The sequence below is a fragment of the Opisthocomus hoazin genome, chromosome 7 (genome assembly GCF_030867145.1).
Source record: "Opisthocomus hoazin isolate bOpiHoa1 chromosome 7, bOpiHoa1.hap1, whole genome shotgun sequence".
In the NCBI taxonomy this organism is placed as follows: Eukaryota; Metazoa; Chordata; class Aves; order Opisthocomiformes; family Opisthocomidae; genus Opisthocomus; species Opisthocomus hoazin.
In genome coordinates this window covers 34,212,832-34,233,222 of record NC_134420.1, presented here as the reverse complement: position 1 = coordinate 34,233,222, position 20,391 = coordinate 34,212,832, and the positions used below count along the sequence as shown (strand labels likewise).

The 20,391-nt window shown below is 37.6% G+C and overlaps 1 protein-coding gene across 14 annotated transcripts in view; it reads left to right on the top strand.

Annotated features, from left to right (window-relative positions):
- The window catches only part of SIPA1L1 (signal induced proliferation associated 1 like 1), a 231,659-nt gene that overhangs the window by 148,525 nt on the left and 62,743 nt on the right, over positions 1-20,391 (top strand). For 13 of the 14 annotated variants that reach the window (XM_075427533.1, XM_075427528.1, XM_075427532.1 and 10 more), the window contains 3 exons: positions 4,715-6,535; positions 15,867-15,997; positions 16,614-16,802. In XM_075427533.1, coding sequence (XP_075283648.1) covers positions 5,038-6,535; positions 15,867-15,997; positions 16,614-16,802 — 1,818 coding nt within the window. In that variant the 5' untranslated portion in view covers positions 4,715-5,037. Of the gene's footprint in view, positions 1-1,629; positions 1,681-4,714; positions 6,536-15,866; positions 15,998-16,613; positions 16,803-20,391 lie in introns of those variants that run through there. The other variant, XM_075427541.1, reaches the window with a different exon arrangement.

The window sequence follows — 20,391 nt, the reverse complement described above, 5'->3', positions numbered from 1 at the left end:
TTCAGTTGATAAAAACTTCCTCTGAAAGATGAACCTTTTAACTTTCCTTCAATTATAAAGATAAAGGTAATTCTGGGAAGAAAAGGATAAAGATAATAATAGGTAACCACATAAAGCCGAGTATTTATAAAGATTAAATGGAATTTTTCTCCTCTGAGGAATCAATTTTATTAAATTAGACATTATTTTGTAAATATAGTAACTTAATTGGCTGATAAATGAATGTTCGACCCGGGGTTTGATCTGTGTTATAATTTGGGTAAGAATTTGTGACACAGACGGATAAGCTTTCATGTATAAAATATTTTTTGTTATTGTCATTTATTTTTCTGGTTTCAGAGGAACTGCTGGTTTTCAGGTTTTACGGTGATGCCAGTTCTTTTCCCAGTAAAAGTTAACAAGGGTTACTGACAGTAATGTGTGTTTGTTCAACTGAGTTTCCTAGTTGGCTATATTTCAGTAAAGCCTGTGGGATAGAGATTATTTAATTTACATTTTTAACAACTACTTGCTGTAAAATGCTGTTACAGCTATAAATGCTATTAATTGCTCCTTATCCTAAAGCTTTCAGTATCTTAAAATATCCCTGGTAATATGTTGCATTTACCATCATCTACTATATTTTATTTGTTTGACTGGGGGGCTGAGAGGGAGGGTTATGGAGGCTTGGCAAAAGTGAGACTTTTCTAGAATTTGAAAACTGATTCCCTCATCCCCAAATTTTTAATTATAAATGACACTTTCTAATGACAGTTGATAGTGAAATATGAAGTCTTTCCTCTGGAATGTTATAAATCATAAATAATTTGGTGCCCTCAAATCGATATCTGTCAGCATCAGAGTATTAGGATCATTAGCATCCGTGATACTACAGTCTGAAGTCTCAGCATGTTCCCAGCAGATAACAGTAATTATTAAATCTCTTTAAGTAAGACTCAGTTGTGGGTAAAGTCACTACTGGTAGCTCATCTCCATTTTCCTTGTGGCTAACTTCAGTCATGAGGAGTAATAAATGAAGATCTGTTGATGTACCTGCCTCTTCAGAATGACATAGGACTGCACAACTGTCTTGTGATTCATCTGCAAGGACTTTTAGTTTTATCAGAATGGTCCTTTGTTCTGTGGCTGGAATCCCAGTTTTGGAGGAGGAAGCAAAGTGATGAAAGAGGTATAAATAGAAAGGGAAAGAATGAAAACAGGATTGTTTATTCTCATTTTGAAATGAACTACAGATGCAAAGTACTCTGGTGCTGGTGGAAAAATAATTAATAAACTTTGTCTCAAGGATTTGAGACCCGTTGTGAAGATCCTTGGCTTGCTTTACTAGTAACTGCATGCAATCTGATAAGCAGATCATCAGTTTTCCAAGCTTGATCTCTTAACTGGTTTTTAAATGATATAATCGGTACCAAATTTAAATGTACCTCTTTTAGAAGTTTTTGCATGTGGTTCTCATTTATGGCTTTTTATATGTAGGCATTCATCTGAGTGTTCTGTTGGCTTCCTCAGTAAGCTCAGATGAATTGGAGAAGCATACATTTCCTTGGGCTATGCTAGTTTGTCCTTGCTGTAGTCTGTATAAATATTTGTAGCTCTACCTTGAATTATGTTTTTTCTGTATTCCAATAGTAGCAAAACAGGAATTGTTACTCTTCATGATTACTGCTGTCATCTTTACAAGTAGGTACCATGCTACCTGTTTTGTAGTTGTACCTAATTTTAATATATTGCATATTTTGTGTTAGCAGTTCTACTCCTTGATGTTTAACTTTCTGCAGGTTTTCCAGTTCATAATATCATCTGGATATTGGTAACTGTGGTCATTAAAATCAACCATGATTCACCCTGTCTTTGATGCTGTCGTGTTTTGCAAGTAATGAATATGAGAACGTATTAAAGTGCAGATTGCTGTTATTGTGCTATTATTAAATCTGATGACCAGTGTACTCAGGACCTATAGTTTTGGAGTTTTTAATGTTATTGAATATAATGCTCTCACTTTATTTTGCTTGGAGCTAGTCAAACCTTTTATCAGATCAGACTGTTAGGTCTCAAATTAGACACCAGGATAGGGAGGGCTAGGGAAACAGTGTAGTTACAGTCTCCAAAATCGTGACTTGTGTGATTTATTTCATATCAAAATAGACATAGGCAAAGGTGGAATTCAGTTCTTCAGAGTATGATATCAACTATTACCTTAATCATTTATTGCCTATATTCCAGCTGCTACAGCAGATGAAGTAGGACAGTTGCAAAAACGTGCAGAACTGTTGGTCCCCTGAGTGAGACATCCTTACTGCTGAGTCAGGAACAGAGAAAGTATTTCATCTGAAAAATACACTGTGTGGTCATGTAACTTATGACTGTACCACACATACAACAGGTGAAGAATAAGTTCCACAGAGCACTTTTTTAAAATATATGATTATATAGCTATTTAACTTTATATAGGATTCTTGTCCCTGAGATTTTAAAGAGGGGGAAAGAAATAATTTGGGGGGAGGACGATGACACCTGGTAGCATTTGGATGCTTATTTGATTAACACCAGGCTTCGGAATTTTTTAGAGCTACTGCATGAGCTTCTGGCCTTCAGTTAATGAGAAACTTGTACTAGTAGGTTATCTGTTTCCTGTAAGGACCAGCACTTGATGGGGAGGAGATGTATGCTTTGCTTTCAGGGATATTGGAGGTGGAAGGGGAATGGTGAGAGACAGAAATCTTGGGTTTCATTGCAGGCTATGAAGAAGAGTGTGTGGTAGTGGTCACTTCTGCCTGTTTTGTGTTCCACCCTCAGCTGGACTCTTCCTTCACTATCCCTCTTAGCCTGTTTTCCTCCTGCCCTTAAACCCTTGTCATTTTTCATTCTGTTTTCCTTCCATTTTCCCTAGAAAAGCAAGTCTGTATAGCTCTTCAGAAAGGGCTATGCAGTGTTCCCATTTCATAGAGCTTATTGCATAAATGATATTTGCCTTGGCACTGTTGAAAAGTATAGACAGCACATTAGGTTATGTGATGGCACACAGTGTTTGCATTTTTCCTTCCTTGATATGATTTGTGCGCAAATTTGTTTCAGCAGATTGAACAGTTCTTAGACTGGAAAGCATTTGAAACTTGTAAAAAGTTACAGCTGAAAAGTACTTTCGTGACAGCTGCATGGATAGACTGCCTTTCTAAAGTTATTCTATTTATATAGGTAGAAAAACCTTACTGTTTCAGCAGTATCATTGTAGCAGAATTACAAGGAAAGTAACTGCACTGATGTCAATGGCTGTGCAAATACAATAACACCCTAAGATCACTTGTACCGTTCTTGCTATGTGTGATGCAGTCAGCTTGCATTTTAAGTATTCCTTACGTGTTAAGTTTTATATAAATACCAACTATTTCAAAGAGGTGCTGTGTATGGCAAGTGAAGCTAAAACATACTGCTCTTGGAGGCAGAAAGTGCCCTGGCTTGATGGTTAATTAGTGTGGAGCAAAGTACTCTCTAGTCTTGAGAAGAGAGTGCAGAAAGTACTAGTGTCCCTGGAAGCATCAGAAAGCCTTGATTCGTAGACAATACTGTATTGTCAGCACGGTGCTGGTTCAGCAGCATCTCTCTGCACACATTTGGCAAATATTTAAAGGCCACCTTTTGTGTAATTGGTTCAGCCTTTGAAAATTATTAACTTCTCTGTGTTAAAGGATATACACAGTAATGCAAGATTTGTCTTTACAAGCTCATGCTATTGTCTTCTACCAGCAAGTATGTATTTGTGGTTTTTGTGGGGGTTTTTTTTTGTTTGGTTTTTTGTTTGTTTGTTTGTTTTGGTTTGGTTTTTGTTTTTTTTTTTTTTTATTAGCTCCTCAAAGGGTGGTATACTGACTCCTTTGTAATCACTTTAGTACTGGTGAGGTATGGGAAAGCATTATATTTCTACAGCTTTGTAAAGCTGGATTATACAGGAGCTGTGGCAGACAGTATTGTGTTAGCCAGGGAAATAAAGGGAACTTTTCATATCAAGCGATTTAAAAGTATGTGTTTCTATTTAGCTTTAGTCTTTGAAATCTGGGCAGATGTAATACGTGCGTTCTGGACTATCCACCTAATCTGCAAATAAGGCTGTGTTAAACACAGAATAAATGTTATTGACAGCCATTCTCTCTATTATCATTTTGTAATCTTTTTGCTAATTAGCTTCCTTCCTTTTTTTTGTTATCATATTATAGTTATTTACATTAATGGAAAAGTTGAATAGGGATTGTTCATACCTAACTGCAACCAAGGATGTATGACTTTTAAATGGTAAATTCTTTAAAGCGTTTATAAACAGAATTTGGAGTCCTGATCTGGCTCCTCTATAGTTTCTACAGGAAATGTATGCTCTGTGTGTCCTTCAGCTGAGGAGATAAGCTCCCTACTTGTGCTTTGTAGAACAGTGTACTAACCCAACTAAAAATTACTACTAATCAGTTCATAAGAAAAACATTGTATTTAGCTGTGGAATCCAAATCTAAAAGTATTTTTGCAGAAGGCAAACCAACAATATCTAGAAAACTCTTCACCACCATATAACACAACTATACATTTTTGAGATGATGATCAACAAAGTTTAAAAGTGTGTTTGTTAGAAATATTAACTCTGTGTAATGATTACTTTGATAGTTTCAGTTAAGAAAAAAGTTCTATGTGACATGATTAATGCTTTTATCTCGCTTTTTCTCTCTTCTAGGCTTAACAGAAGCATAAGCAATTGGATTATAACTCTGACATTTTGGAGCGCAAGTGATGTTGGAACAATTTGAATGTATTGGATCATGGCTACTTGTTAAAATGCAAAAGTTAATGGAAATTACTACTTATCAGAACCTTCTGAAAATCTGAATTTGCTAGACATCCTGCATTTAACTGTCTCCTTAAATGTCCGTGATTAAGATCTCATGCAACCATTGTATATTTTGGAGACTATTCTCCAAAAGAGAACTGTGTATTTGAAAAGCAGAAATGACTGTGTTTTCTCTTGGAACTCACTAAGGTTGAACATACTGAAAGATCATGACCAGCTTGAAGCGGTCGCAGACTGAAAGGGCTGTTGCCACTGGGGTATCAGTCGGAACAGATGGCACCTCAAAAGTCCACTCAGATGACTTTTATATGAGGCGCTTTAGGTCACAGAATGGCAGCTTAGGATCTGCAGTCATGGCACCAGTTGGACCTCCTCGCAATGAAAGTTCCCATCACATTACCTCTACTCCTGGAGTCCCTAAAATGGGGGTGAGGGCAAGGATTGCTGATTGGCCCCCAAGGAAGGAGAACATCAAGGAAGCAAGCAGATCTAGTCAAGATATTGAAACATCAAGTTGCCTTGACAGCATGTCTTCTAAAAGCAGTCCTGGGAGTCAGGGAAGCTCTGTTAACTTGAATGCTAGTGATTCTGTCATGTTAAAGAGCATCCAGAGCACACTTAAAACCAAGACCAGACAATCTGAGAATCTAGACTCCAGGTTTCTTACACCTGATGGCTATCCCAGTTCCCCAAGGAAAGCTCTTCGCAGAATAAGACAGCGCAGCAACAGCGACATTACCATAAGTGAGCTTGATGTGGATAGTTTTGATGAATGTATTTCACCCACTTTTAAATCTGGACCATCTCTGCACAGGGAGTATGGCAGCACATCTTCCATAGATAAGCAGGGAACTTCAGGGGAAAGTTTTTTTGACTTATTGAAGGGCTATAAAGATGAAAAGTGCGATCAGAGAAGCCCAGCCACAACTAAGCTCAGTGAACTCCTGATTGCCAGTGGGAGCAAGGGTTCAGGATTCTCTCTAGATGTGATAGATGGACCTATTACTCAAAGGGAAAACCTGAGACTCTTTAAGGAAAGGGAGAAGCCACTCAAGAGACGCTCAAAATCAGAGACAGGAGATTCATCCATTTTTCGTAAGCTGCGCAATGCCAAAGGTGAAGGGGAGCTTGGAAAGTCTTCAGATCTTGAAGATAACAGGTCAGAAGATAGCGTCAAGCCTTGGACTTGTCCCAAGTGTTTTGCTCATTATGATGTACAGAGTATCTTATTTGATTTAAATGAAGCAGCAATCAACAGGCATAATGTTATTAAAAGAAGGAACACAACCACAGGTGCATCTGCTGCTGCTGTAGCATCACTTGTCTCTGGACCTTTGTCGCATTCTGCCAGTTTCAATTCTCCAATGGGCAGCACTGAAGACCTGAATTCAAAAGGGAGTCTCAATATGGACCAGGGGGATGATAAAAGCAATGAACTTGTGATGAGCTGTCCTTATTTTCGTAATGAGATTGGTGGGGAAGGGGAGAGGAAGATCAGCCTTTCCAAATCTAATTCAGGTTCCTTCAGTGGATGTGAAAGTGCCTCGTTTGAGTCGACTCTGAGTTCTCATTGCACAAATGCTGGAGTAGCAGTTCTGGAAGTTCCCAAGGAGAATCTGATCTTACATCTAGACAGAGTGAAAAGATACATCGTTGAACATGTAGACCTTGGTGCATATTATTATCGAAAATTCTTCTACCAGAAAGGTAGGTAAATTTTATTTCTTCTTGTGTTTTATTAATTATTTTTTATTTTACCAACATGCAAAATTCAGCTGATGTAGTATTTTCAAGAATTATATATATTTTTTTTAATCATCAGTGCTTAAACATAGTATATTTCACTGATCAGTACATGCTGTGTCTAACAGTCTTTCACAGTGTTGGAGTAAAAAAATACTGATGATTTTAGTACTGATATGCATAACAGCAGTGGCTACACATCATGAATGTCTTGAAACACAGCTTTGGTATCCATGGGAGTGGGTAGGGGTTGGAACTTGAAAGACTAAAAAAGAAAATAAAATCCTAACATATGAGAACTTCCTTCCCTCCGCATCAAGACTTGATGTACTGAGGATTTAATGGAATGTGCAGCTTGGAAAGTTAGCAATTACAATAATCTTTGGACATTTTAATATCTTAATCATCCAGTTCAAAATGGGGGGTCGTGTTAATTTATTTTAAGTCAATAATATCATATAAATAAAGATAAAAATGTGTCTTCCTCACTATTTTCATTATAGCCATCATTCTAGAAAGAAAATTCCAATTGGTCGGATTCTGCAGAAAGAAACTGTCACTGTATATACGTGACAATATATAAACACACACACATATATGTTGCAATGACAACAATGTATTTGAAAAGAGTACAGTTCTCTTATCACATGGTTCTACTGAAACCAAGGATTATGATTTCCATTGGAGGTCTGCAGGGAAAAAAATGTATCAGATCAAAGCTCTTTGACCTATAGAAACAAGCAGAACTCAAACATTACCGAGATACCCCCCTCAGCAAAATGATGCTGGCACCATGAGATGCAGATCTCGCTGTCTGTTCTTCCTGATTCTGAAAATGATCAAAAAGGAGTGCAGACCAAAGTCCTTTAAAGTTTAGAAGAGTTCTGTCAGCAGGACTGTGTGCCTTGCTGTGGTATCTCCTGATGGATAGAGTTGCTCTGATGACTGACCTGAAGAGTGCTTGTTCCTTAGCTACCAGTGATCAGGATTGGGTTTCATCTCTTTAGTGAAAGTAGCTCAGAAGAGCTTGTTTGCTGCAGATTAAAGCACCAGGGATGCCTGGTTAAAATAAGCAGATGGTCAGTTGAAAAAACATACAACTTCGACTTGTTAACTGTGTTACAGCTAATAATCTTATATCCCATTTTTCTCTTGCCTCGAAATATGTCTATCTCTCACCTCTTCTTCCCTGCATTGTCCCTTGGTTGGGTGGCTCTTGTCATACTTTCCATACTCTCCTCCTTCTGCAGTCTTTCTAGGGCTGAGGTAGCTTGTGCTGCATGGTTTCTGAGTGCTGATCCACCTCCTTTGGAGAGAAAGGAGTGAGGAAAAATAACTGGTTTCCTGAGAACAGTAAGCCGGATGTGCAGGATAGGATCAGGTGTGTTTGGGGGCTAGAGCCTGAGATTAGAGGCTTTTGCCTGCGATTACCTTCCTGTCTGTCTCCCTCGAGAAAAAATTGTCTCCTTGCCACTCTGGTGAGTTTTGCAATCAGCAACTAAAGGTGCAGTTTCATGTTACAGCTGACCAGATTTAACAGCATTTCAGTGCTAAATGGGGAATACTCTATTCCTTCTCCTTCCTTCTACCAGTTCTGTTGTTTTCTGAAAACTTGATATGCCAGTTCAGTTTACTAACTAAGCAGAAATCCTGCCATTGCAATAAATTTGCTTTTATTGCTTGGTTTTTTCTCTCCAGTTTTATCGAGTCAAATCAGCTTTGTTTGCACTCAGAGATGTGCCAGGTAAGCAATGAGTGAAATGCAGAAGAGGAAGGAGATATGAGCGGGATTTCAGCCCTTAGGCAACAACAGTTTGTTAGTTTGGCTTATCCTTAAGGGAAACCACACCCTCATGCTACTACAATGCCAGTCACCATTATCTCTTCATTTTTTTCTAGCTGTAATGAAGATGAATTAGATAAAATCGACATAACCTAGTCCTAAGGGTATTGGTGAGAGGTAACCGGATATAAAAGTGTCAGTGTGTGTATGGAGTGGGTTTGGAGAGGAGAGAAGAAGCTGTGATTTTTTTATTTTTATTTTTTTTCCTCTTAAGCCCCAAAACTGGGTTTTAAATTCACTGTGCTCATGTTCAGTCCAGCAGGCATGAGCCAGGAACATTGTTCCTACCAGAGATTTTTGTCTGAAAAGAGGTGTACTTGAGAAGAAGCCTCATCAGATATGCCCAAACCCCACAGTTCTACAAGTACCAAACACGTTTTATTGATCACCCAGTGTATCATCTTCCCCCAAGCAACCTTTAGACTAATCTGAAAGAGACAGCATAGTGATAAAGCAATGTACTACGAAAAAAAAGTCAAGGAAGTCAGTTGTGACTAAAAGGTTTTATAACATGAAGCAAGTAATGATGCGGAAACTTCCTTATTTGAAGAGGAGACTGAATCTTTAAGATGTTATGAATGGAACAGACAGTGATTAAAGACAGTTTCAGTGGGATCAACCAGTCAAGTCAGCAGGACTTGGGTAATTTTATAGTCTTAAAAGTATGAAGCAAAGAATTCTGATTCAGCAACAATAACTTAACCAGTAAAATTTCACAGAATTGGAGAACTACTGAAGTAATCCTAGAGCTTATAAAGAACAAAAAGCAGTGACCTGGAGAACTGTAATCTTTTAGTTTGTTTTCATTCCAACTTGAAATAATGAAGCGGGTAATTTGGGACTATATCAACAAAGAACTGCCAGTTAAAAATCATTAATGATGCCAGACAGCATGATTTAATGAAAAGTAGGTCTTGTCACAAAAAAAAAACCTCACACTGTTAATCTTTTGTGTCTTAGGAAAAAAAAAAAGAGAACCATTGCATTAATATAGTCCATTTTAATTTCTCCAGGGTAATTTGGTGAGATGCTGATGGTGACTTGACTGAAATCTTTAATTATATGGAAATAATAGCTCATTCTTTACAGGTATTGTTACTTGGATGATAGATGCATCTCAAATTTTAGCATTGTACAGGGGAGGTATCAGTGAGTTGGAGTATTACTTACGTGGTCCAAATTAATTAAAATATCTTAATCTAGTTAGTGTAATATTTCTGTGTGACATTTGTAGATGAGTCATATATAAGTTCATCAATGAACAAGAATGGATGCACGTTTGTATGTCAAGGAAATACTAAGATGAAATAAGCATGTTATTTGACCCTTTACATAGCAGTGGTAAAAACTATTGATAAATAATATTCTGGCCTGGTGTGCAGACTTCTGAAAGTGAAAATACTGGTGGAGGCAATTTGGTGGAGGTTAGAAAAATGGTACAGATATTGGGATAAGAACTTTATAACAGTAGTTTCCAAGGTTGAATTCAGCTCCTCTACTTTATATCTGAGCTAATTGTGCAGACTCCCTTCGTGTTCAGTGGAGAGAAACGAACTTTGCAGGATTATACGAATTGCATTCTAGTCTTACTTCCCTCAGTTCACTACAGAAGGCTCATACACAACTAACATTAGCAACAATAAAAATGTTTCGAAGTGTGCTGGTACAGGGCAGAATTAAAATCTGTGATTATTGAAATAAATTTTCTCTCTAAACATGGTGCTTTTAGAATTAATCAAAAGGAAAACAGGTTGAACTTGTTTGGTTTTTTCTTGTGTACACATGGCATCAAATGTAAGGACAGAGGATGGGAAAGGAAGATTTCAGCAAGCTCCTGTCAGGTGTTTTGGGGCTACTTCCTGGAGTATTTTTTCATTGTAGAGCGTCCTAACATTTTCATTTGTCCTATGATTGTTGTAAGTATAAAATCTTGCAGCTAAGCTTGTAAGAAAATACATGCTAAGACAGCTGAGGAACTTCAGTTTTGATTAAAAGTCTATTTTTTGACGGAAAGGACGAACAAGTTGTTCAGGCCTTCTTACTGAAATGTAAGAAAAGGTGTCTTTTTTGTGAGAAAATGAGATTCTTAAATACATAACTTTATATGTATAACTTTTTAATACATACCCCCCACAATTCATTTTATACTATTGACCACAATGCTTCAGTTTATTTAAAAGAAAAAAAAAAAAGAGAAGCAAAACCCTTGAGTTCACTGCTTCTGCGCATAAAATTACAGTTCCTGGAGAAGGGGAGAATCGTCTTAGGTCAACCCAAAACTTCTAGTCCAATCTTCTGGCAAACGCCAGCAGCAGATACTAAAGGAAGAGTGAGAATAGGGCAAAGGCATAGCGATACTTCCCAAGTGTGCTTTCCCAGCCTCTGGAGATGTGTAGATAATAGACTTCTTAACCTGGTGATAGTGTCTTTTGGGTTTAGTAGTCTTTGGACTTATCTTCCAGGCATTTATCCAGTTGTCTGTTACCCTGAATAAAATTTTAGCATTCACAGTACTCCTGCAGCAGCAAGGAGTTCTGCAGCTTGACTACGTTGCTCATAGAGAGCCAATTTCTACTGGCATTGTCTGCTGGCTTCCAGAATGAAAACTAGGCTCGTTGATGAAACAGTCTCTCTGCTGGGTGGAAAAGTTTGGTTTTCTCACATTTCCTTGCTATGTGTTATTTTATAAGCCTCAACCGTGTTATTCCACTCGGCCATGTTTTGTGGCCCTTCTCTGAACCTTTTCCAGTTGAGATCAGGACACAGTATTTGAGACAAAAGCAAACCGCAGACTTGGGTAGTATCATCATGTTTTCTGTTTTCTACGTAGAAATTCCATGTCTCACTATAACTTACCATTGAGACTTGAATTTCTTTCCCACATGTTAGTAAAAGCTTTGTGTATGTATTCTGGATGAAGTCTTAGAAATGTTTTTAAATTTAGGTAATGATTAATTATTAGCAATTAAGTACTTTTCCAGGAGAGTCATTCTTATTAGCCTATCTGTAGCTTGATATTAAAGACTTCTTTCTTATCAATGATAAAACCATAGGGATGGAAAAATATCCATCAGGTTGTCTGGGTGTGGCTTAGAAAAGAGAGCGTATCGCTCCAGAGGAGGAGCTCTCTGTCCCTCCAGTCATGTCTGGGAATTACAGTTCTCGTGGAGAGAACCGGGAGCATCCGTTTGGCTGGCTTCATCATCAGGCAGTAATCGCTAACATTATTACCATTTAGGGCCTATTTGAGTTACTGGCTTAGAATGAAATAATTGACTGAGGAGTAAGTAATTTCTTGTGCTGGTTTTATGATGAATGAGCTGTAGGTCAGCTTTGCTTTAACTGTTGGCAGCCCCTAAAAACCCCTTTGCTCTAATGCTTAAATTGCTGCATGTTCTATCTCCAGATTGGTACCTTTCTAGTATGTGGCTAGACTTACAGAAAATTTACAGTTAACAGTCTGATCGTGAGCAACAGTCTGAAGACATTATAGGGCTGAGCTCTAAAAATACTGCAGTAGCATTTGAAGGAATGCTTGACGCAGCATTTCATTCTGAAGTGAAATGTTTGGGTTTTTCACTTCTAGTCTGATTACACAAAATACACCAGCTGAACGTGATATCCAAAGGTAAATAGGATAAAAACACACAAGAACCTCTTCGCTTAAAATCAAGTGTATTTACTTGGATTTCCTCTGTGAGCGAAACTTGTAAAGCTAAGAAAAGGAGTATTTTCACTCTGCTTTCTTTCACTGGAAGTGTCTTTTGAATTATGTGATAAATATTTATTTTTAAAAGTATGTATAATTATTTTAATGACCAAGTACAAGCAATTAATTGTTTTTTTGTCATGGATTTCTAAATTAATTTATGACTGTTGCTAGTTGTCTGCTGAATGTCTTTTAAATATTTTTTCAACAGTCATTTAAATGAAGTAATGTCAAGCTTGAGAAGTGTTGCTTTCAGTGAGGTTCTGTGTGGGGTGAAGGAAAAAGCAGTCTTCTGTGCTATTCACATTTGGCATAAAATTGTTGAGTTATAGTTGTGTTCCTACTACAGGAAGGAGAAAATGGTTGGATGGAAGGGAATTCAGGATGTACTGGAAAATCAGGTAGAAATGCAAGAAGCTCTGTAACACAGGGAAAAGTAGTCAGATATGGGGATATGTACTGTAGCTTGCAAAACAACTCCAGAGGCAGAGTAGAGGAGGAGAAAGAGAATAAAAAGGAAGGTAAAGAGTGAATGACCCTGTAGTAAATGTGAATAGAGGAGAGGACAATGTGAATAGAAGAGAGGACTGAGGAAATGGGTAGGAAAGCAAGACAGACAACTGCCCAGTGTAGAGTGAAGGGAGAGAGGACAGAAGATATTTCCTATTAGCAGATAAGTATAAAATTCTGTACTCCTTTGTGTGCATTTTTCCAAATAAGTAGGAGCTAGATAAAAAGCTTAATCAAGCAATACAAAATTATATGTGTATTTTCATGCAACTTCAAGCATTCCTCTTACAAGCCTTCTGAAATGTTTTTTCTCTTCAAGATGTAGAACAATTTCTCCCGAGAAAACTCTATCTGACTTGAAGGCTAGACTGGTTGCAAGATACACAAATTTTATCATCTGTGCCGTTGTCAATACAGAAAATTTTAGCATATTTTTTAGACCCTTCTAGTATGTATTAACAACGTATCTTTTTTTCTGTAAAATTTTCTATTGTATAAGCAAAGGTACGTCGATATTTTTAAGCCACTAAGCAGTTTAGGGCAGAGATGTCCATGTTGTCTCACATTTTGGAAGCTGCATAATATACGGATAGAAAATTGATCTCACATTCTCAGTGGTTGTGCTTCTTCTGCATTGACCATCTCTGCCATGAATTGTTTGTCCTGTCCTGAAGAAAGCAAGTTGCTTAATGGATGAAGAACAACAACTAGGGTGCTAATAGGATGTTTGGTGTTTCTAAACAACGGAAGATCTCTGTGGCATTTACAGGGCCATTACTTCATCAGTGGAGTAATACAAAGATTTAATTAGGCTTATGTGGATGATCTAATTTATTAATAATTCAACCACTCATGACTAAATCAGTCACCCCAAACTTAGGCCAGCATTTACAGGATATTCCACAAGATATTAAAAGAATTTTGAATCTTAATTACTTCTGTGCAGAGTATTGGCTTTTGATGACTTGCAGAGGAACGTGGTGGAAAGCAGGCTTCATAATGCTGTGAGCATGTTTCTTTTATGTCTCGCGTGCTCCAAAATCTTAAATGGAAAACACTAAGGAAAGCGTAATAAGATACCAGTTACTGGGGAATAGAGCAGAGGCCCCAGGGGCTTAAAGGAGTGGACAGCTGTGTGAAGACAAAGGTGTAATTCTAGGGCACAAGTAAGTTCAGAAGGAGAGAGCACCTGCTTTAAAAGCATTTAGTCTGTTGGGGGAAAGTATACCAAGAATCAGTAAGTACGATTTTAAAAAGAAATAGAATAAAAAATGAGGCACTCAAATTTTTAACAGCGCAAGTGATTATTCATTGGAAGAACGACTGCCATTCACTTTGGATGGAGTGTATTTCAGTATCTATTTTTAGTATCTTTAAAGATGCAGTTCCTCACAGTGATATTAAAATATTTTACATTTTATCTCTATAGCAGAGTAGTTCATATTAGACTGCTTTAAAAGTTCTTGTTGTCTTTAAGTTCTGGTTGTTTTAAGAATAACAAGTAATCTGTGTATAGTAGTTCAGGCAGTATGGTTACGTTTCCTTCCAGGGCAATTACATCTTTTTTCATTCCACTGAATTTCACATCTCTTCTTCGAATTATTGAATTTTCAGTTAGCTCTAACTTCCTGTTTTTGTGCATGTATAAATTCATTCATATATGCAGACATGCAGCATATGGAAAGTGATGACAGAGGACTTATTTTTCTTGTGCAGTGCTTGAGTTCTGTTTTTTGACAGTTTCTCTTAAATTTTCCTTTCGGGTATTTTATGTTTAAATTTAGTTGTCACTGAAGATATGTGCAACTTTTTTATATGTTGCTGCATTCATGGTGATGTACCTCTGTCATCAGTCAAGATAGTTCATAATGCTCAGAAGGCTTGATAGAAGAGCCTTCAACACCAATCTCTTAAATTGTTGAGCTCTGATTTTTGGAAATGCACTTTGTAAATGTTTTTTCATGTAAAGCTTGGCTTTACATGTGTATGGTTAAACAAATATAAAAATGTATCTCAAATAATCTTCTGTTCAGCTGAACAATTTCTCCAGCCCTGTATTTTCCTCTCTGCCACCTATCCAGCTAGGTTAGTTTTAGACTCAACTGTTAGAACTTTAAATTAACTCTGACTGTTGTTCGACTTCACTGTTAAGTATTTATGCTAGTTACTTTGTTTCTTACGCTTCATTTTTCTATGGTACTACACTTTAATTTTTTTTTTCTATGAACAAGCCTTTAACTTCTTTTTCAGCTTCATCAGTTTTTCTCCTTTTATAACTAAGAAACTAGTTTGACCCTTTTTTTTTTTCCATACAAAAATAAATGTTACATGCTTTGCTAAGCACAGTTGTTTGCCACTCCCATTTTAAAGGAGTGGTGTGTTTCCCACTTTGTGCATTTGGCTTTCTTGTTTTTATTTTTGTAGGAGGGAAAACGGTTGTACTTACTTAGCTCAGTGTGAATGAAACAGATTTTGATGTAAGAGCCAATGTCAGAGGTGTATCCTATTTTAGGCCTGTTTAAGCAGAAATGCAGTGTTAAATTCAGCCTTCTTGTATAAACGAAGCTCATTAGAGCACTGAAGCATGAAAATTAAATCCTCGTACCACTGAAGTAATGTTCTTATTGACTCTGGTGGAGCTGACAATTTATTTCAAATATAACAAATACTTCTGGGCTCCCCAGTTCAAGAAAGATGAGGAGCTACTGGAGAGAGTCCAGCGGAGGGCTGTGAGGATGGTGAGGGGACTGGAACATCTCTTTGAGGATGCTGAGGGAGCTGGGCTTGTTCAGCCTGAAGAAGAGAAGGCTGAGAGGGGACCTTATAAATACTTATAAATATCTGAAGGGTGGGTGTCAGGAGGATGGGGCCAGGCTCTTTTCAGTGGTGCCCAGCGACAGGACAAGGGGCGGTGGGCACAAACTGAAGCACAGGAAGTTCCGTCTCAACATGAGGAAGAACTTCTTCCCTCTGAGGGTGATGGAGCACTGGAACAGGCTGCCCAGGGAGGTTGTGGAGTCTCCTTCTCTGGAGATATTCAAGACCCGCCTGGACAAGGTCCTGTGCAGCCTGCTGTAGGTGACCCTGCTTCGGCAGGGGGGTTGGACTAGATGACCCACAGAGGTCCCTTCCAACCCCTACCATTCCGTGATTCTGTGATTCTATAGTTGAAGTGTAAGGAGTAAGATGAACTTTTATTTGTGTGTTCAATTTTTTTTTTTTTTGTATGCAAGAACACTGGAACTATTTTGGGGCAGATGAGAACCTGGGTCCAGTAGCTGTGAGTATAAGAAGAGAGAAGCCAGAGGAAATCAAAGAAAATGGACCTCAATACAACTACCGGATCATATTCAGAACCAGTGAGGTAAGCAGTTCAGGAATGATAGTAAAAGAAGCTAGAAGTGAGCAGGCAAGACCAGGTGGTATGTGTGGGGTTTGTGTGCTTTTCAGCATTGATAATAATTTCTGTCTCCTCTACATATGTATAATCCAGGAATCTCCTGAAAAGTTATGCCACATGTTTATATTACACAGCGTGTTATTCCATAACATCCAATACAGATGTAACTGTGAAGGTTGCTTTGGTTAAAGCTTGAGAAACTTACAGGAGCTATACTAGCTAGAAGCAAGCAAAGAGGAGGAAAATTACTGCTTCCACTTCTGTATGTGAAAGTGGGTAGACCCGAGAAGCGTACTTCTATACGTAATTCTCTGCTAGGAATACTACTACTCATCTTTTCCAAGTATTAGTTTCCTGTAAAACTTACATCTGTTGAATGATTTGAAATATTCTGACTGCTGTTTGCTATCAGAGTGACATTTTTGTATCGGTGTCTGTTTCATGCGATGCAAGTTGCTTAATGTCCTCAATCTCTACTGAGAATTGGAAAAATAGTATGTTTTGCTCCACTGCTGTTGCTAATCAACCTTTTCTCAGTGCATAATTCAATACAGAAGCTATTTTTGTTTTGTATGCTTAGCTTATGACATTAAGAGGCTCTGTGCTAGAAGATGCTATCCCTTCAACTGCAAAGCATTGCACAGCCAGGGGACTTCCCCTAAAAGAAGTGCTGGAGTATGTGGTTCCTGAGCTGAATATCCATTGCCTCAGGCTGGCCTTCAACACTCCAAAAGTCACAGAACAGCTTATGAAGCTGGATGAACAAGGGGTAAGTGCAGAGTTATAGAATGAGACAAATTGTCTTAAACTGTCAGATTACTGCCATGAACTGCAAAATTACCTTTTAGCTTTAAGTGGTCAGTCAGTCTGTTAAAAAGCCTCATTTAAGCTAAAGCTTGTCATCTGTAGGCAGAGGTATGTTGCGTGTCTTTCCCTGAAGTTTTGCAGAATATTTGGTGTGTATGAAATCAAGTTCATTGCTCTAAGTAGTCTAAAGTTTTAGATTAATATTATGGCAATTGTCCATTTTAATTTACTTTAAAAGAGACTAAGTGATAATTTTTAAAAAATTGTAGGGGAGGAGGGAGTTCTTTTCTGGTTTTCTTATTGCTATTAGAATTAGAACAGAGATCTCCCATGTTACGAAATGTTTTGTTGTAATTTTGTATTGGCACAACCATTACCATGGTGCTGTCTGTCTATCTTTTTTTCTTTTTTTTTTTTTTTCCCTGAAACAGGCTACATGGCAAAATATTCTAAGTCTATTAGTAAAGTGAATTTTGTGATTAGAAACTTGGACAGTGACGTATAACAGCTCTGAGTGCGAAGACTGACTCTTTCTCCTGGTTTTTTTTTGCTTCTTGTGATCAGTCTTCCCAGCACAGAATTAACATCTATGTTACTGTTTCTTCTTGCTATCAGTCTAACATTGCCATTATAAAATTGAGAAAGATCTAATCGTTATGTCCCACAAGGGAGAGAATATAGCTATTCTAAACAGGTTTATATGTGAGTATCATGAAGATTTCATCAGCTTTCTTGTGCCTTGGTTATTAAAACAGGCAAGATGGAGAATCCCCGGATAAATACCTACCAGAACCAAAACTTGAGCAAAATACTTTGTCCTCTAGTTAGTTTGAGAACCTCACCTACTTCAGTAAGTACACAAACATGATACAAGAGAATGAGGAAATCATCAGGAGTGGTTGTGTGGTCAGCCCAAGGTAGGTGCACCTAGTATTGTCACTGACCATGACCAACAGTGGATGCCTGGCTAAGAATATGAGAACAGGATGAGCATGGAGTGATACTTTCCTAACTCCTCATAGGAGCTTTTGTAGGTTTTTTATTTTTTAGAGCGCTCTATCCTACCCCTCTGCTTTACCGGTTTGATGAGTCCTAGTTTAGTCATTTCTCTTGTAGAAGCTGTTCTGTACTTCTGATCATGCTTTTACCTCTCTAGAGTTTTTCCAGTTATCCCCCTCCTCTCCCACATGTATTTTAAAACAGTGCAGTTTTGAAAATGGGGGAAAAATTTTGGTTTAGGATGCTTTCTTCTCTCTTCCCTCTCTAATAGTTACTCATATTTTGTTTGCTTTATGGCTACTAACAAACACTGAAAATATCTTTTCATGATCCTGTTCCTTGGGGTGTAAGTCAGAGCTCATTGCTGTAGGTATAAAGTTGGGGATCTTTGACCTGATCCACGTGGTACAAGGTTTAATTGTACTGAGGTTCATCTGCCTTTCTTTTGCCCAGTGGTCTGCTGTCATAAGTTTCTTTGGTAACTCTCATAGCCAGTCTTCAACTCCAATACTGTAGAGTAATAATTCAGTAATATTAGCAAACTTAGTTACCTTACTATTCATCACCTCTTACCAGATGGCTGAAGTCTGCATTGAATACTCTAAGTCCAAGTTCAGATCCCTGCCTTACTCTGCTGACCATTTTCTTCAGCTCTTTTTTGTCTTTTAGCTGTTATATGTCTGAGTGAGTTCCTTTTTCTGTACCCTGGCTATTTAGGTTTTTTAAGACTTTTTGAAGAAGAAAAAGCTTTGTTAAATGTCTCTTGGAAATTCAGGTGGACTCTCCATCAGCAGTATCTCCTGCATGTGCTTATTGGCTCCTGCAGAGAACACCACTGTGATGAGCAGGCAAACATATGAGGTTGAAGGGAGATCGGTTCACTGTGTAGCCTGCTAACGAGGGAGGGAATCTTTAGATGGTTGTACTGCACAGTATAACTATTCACTTTCACATGATGAGATCCTAATAAGTTGGAGGCCTGAGTGTTTTCCTTAGATGATTAGAGCAGTGTTTCCACATATTCACACATTCAGTCTTTATGATTCATTACCTGGGTCTAAACCTAATCTGCCCTTCATCCAGCATCAAGTTTGTCAGGCACTTGAAGACTCTAGGATAATCTTTGATCTCTTTCCCAAGTTTTCTGTTTCAGCAGTGGAGAAAATGGAATTAAATTCAACATGGCTCCGTAAGTGAGCCTTGGGATTCAAAGATCAGTACCCGCCAGATATGCCCATCAAGAACCTGCAATCTCGATAGTGTTGATACGAAAATTTTCACAAAAAGAAAAAAGAAAATCTATCAAAGTTCTATTAAAAAAAATAAATTCCAAAAGTATTTCTAGTAAATACCTAATTTGAACAGTAATTTAGCATAATTTGCTTCAGAAATTGTTTATGTCTAAAAAAACTGTGAGGTTAAATTATCCTTATTTCATATCCTATATGTCATTAAGCTCCTGCAATATGGTGGATAGTATGGTTTTCTGTTACTACTTAAATTTTTGAAAATCATTAAGGGCAAGTAATAGTTAAAATTGTATTACCTACATCAAAGTATTTTCTGGTTTTGTGGTAATTAAACAGTTTGACACTTCTAACAGAAAAAGATAAGCACACTCTGTACTAATTGGAAGCTGCATTTTTTATCAAATCCAAGCTAACGGAAAAATTTGGGTAACAGCTGCTCTACTAATTAGGAACACAGAATGTTTACCCCTTCTTCTTGCTGAGTGTCGAACTGTTTCATTATAGCAGAAACAGGTGCCTGTTTGATGTAGCAAATAAGATGTTTTGTAAGACTGTAAAGTGACCTTAGCCTGACTTAGCCATTAAATTTCACCCAGTAACCCCTTCTTTGAGCCAAATTTGCATGCACCAGTTTTGATTAAGATAGGCTATATGTTTTAATAGATTTGAGTGAGGTTTTAAAGCAGTTGGTTGTTTTCATATTTAAGAATTTGCTGTTCTTTATTTTAATTTATCTGCTTTCGGATTCCATACTTCTGATATCTATCTCTGCTACATCTTAAGAGCCATTTTGATGTGAGATTTTTTTCCAGCAAAGGTTTTTGTATGCAGTGATTAAATCATCTATTGGTCTTGTTTATGATAAACAGACTGCACTTTTCAAGTCTTTCACTGCAACATATTTTCTCTGAATTTCATATCACTTTTATGGCTGAGATCTGTCTCTCCTACTCTTTCAATAGCTGCATGTGAGATCCAGTGTCAGAATGGGAATGTTCTTCTTGCCCCAATTTTGTACTGCTGTTGTATGTCAAGTTGCATGTTCCTTTACTTTGCTTTAGATTGCTAGAGTCATGGTAACATCTGCTGTTTGGTACATACGGCCCACATTGCTTGTCACCTTGCTGTCCTTGTGTTGGCTTTATTGAAATGCATTCGTTTGAATGTCTTCTTGCTAAAAAGCAATCCAATCGTTCTATATGGCTGTGCTAGCTTCCTGGCTAATTACCATCTACTAATCTTTGCCTTGAATAGTAACTTACTTTAGGTTTACTTCCAAATACGATTTTAAAATTTGAATAT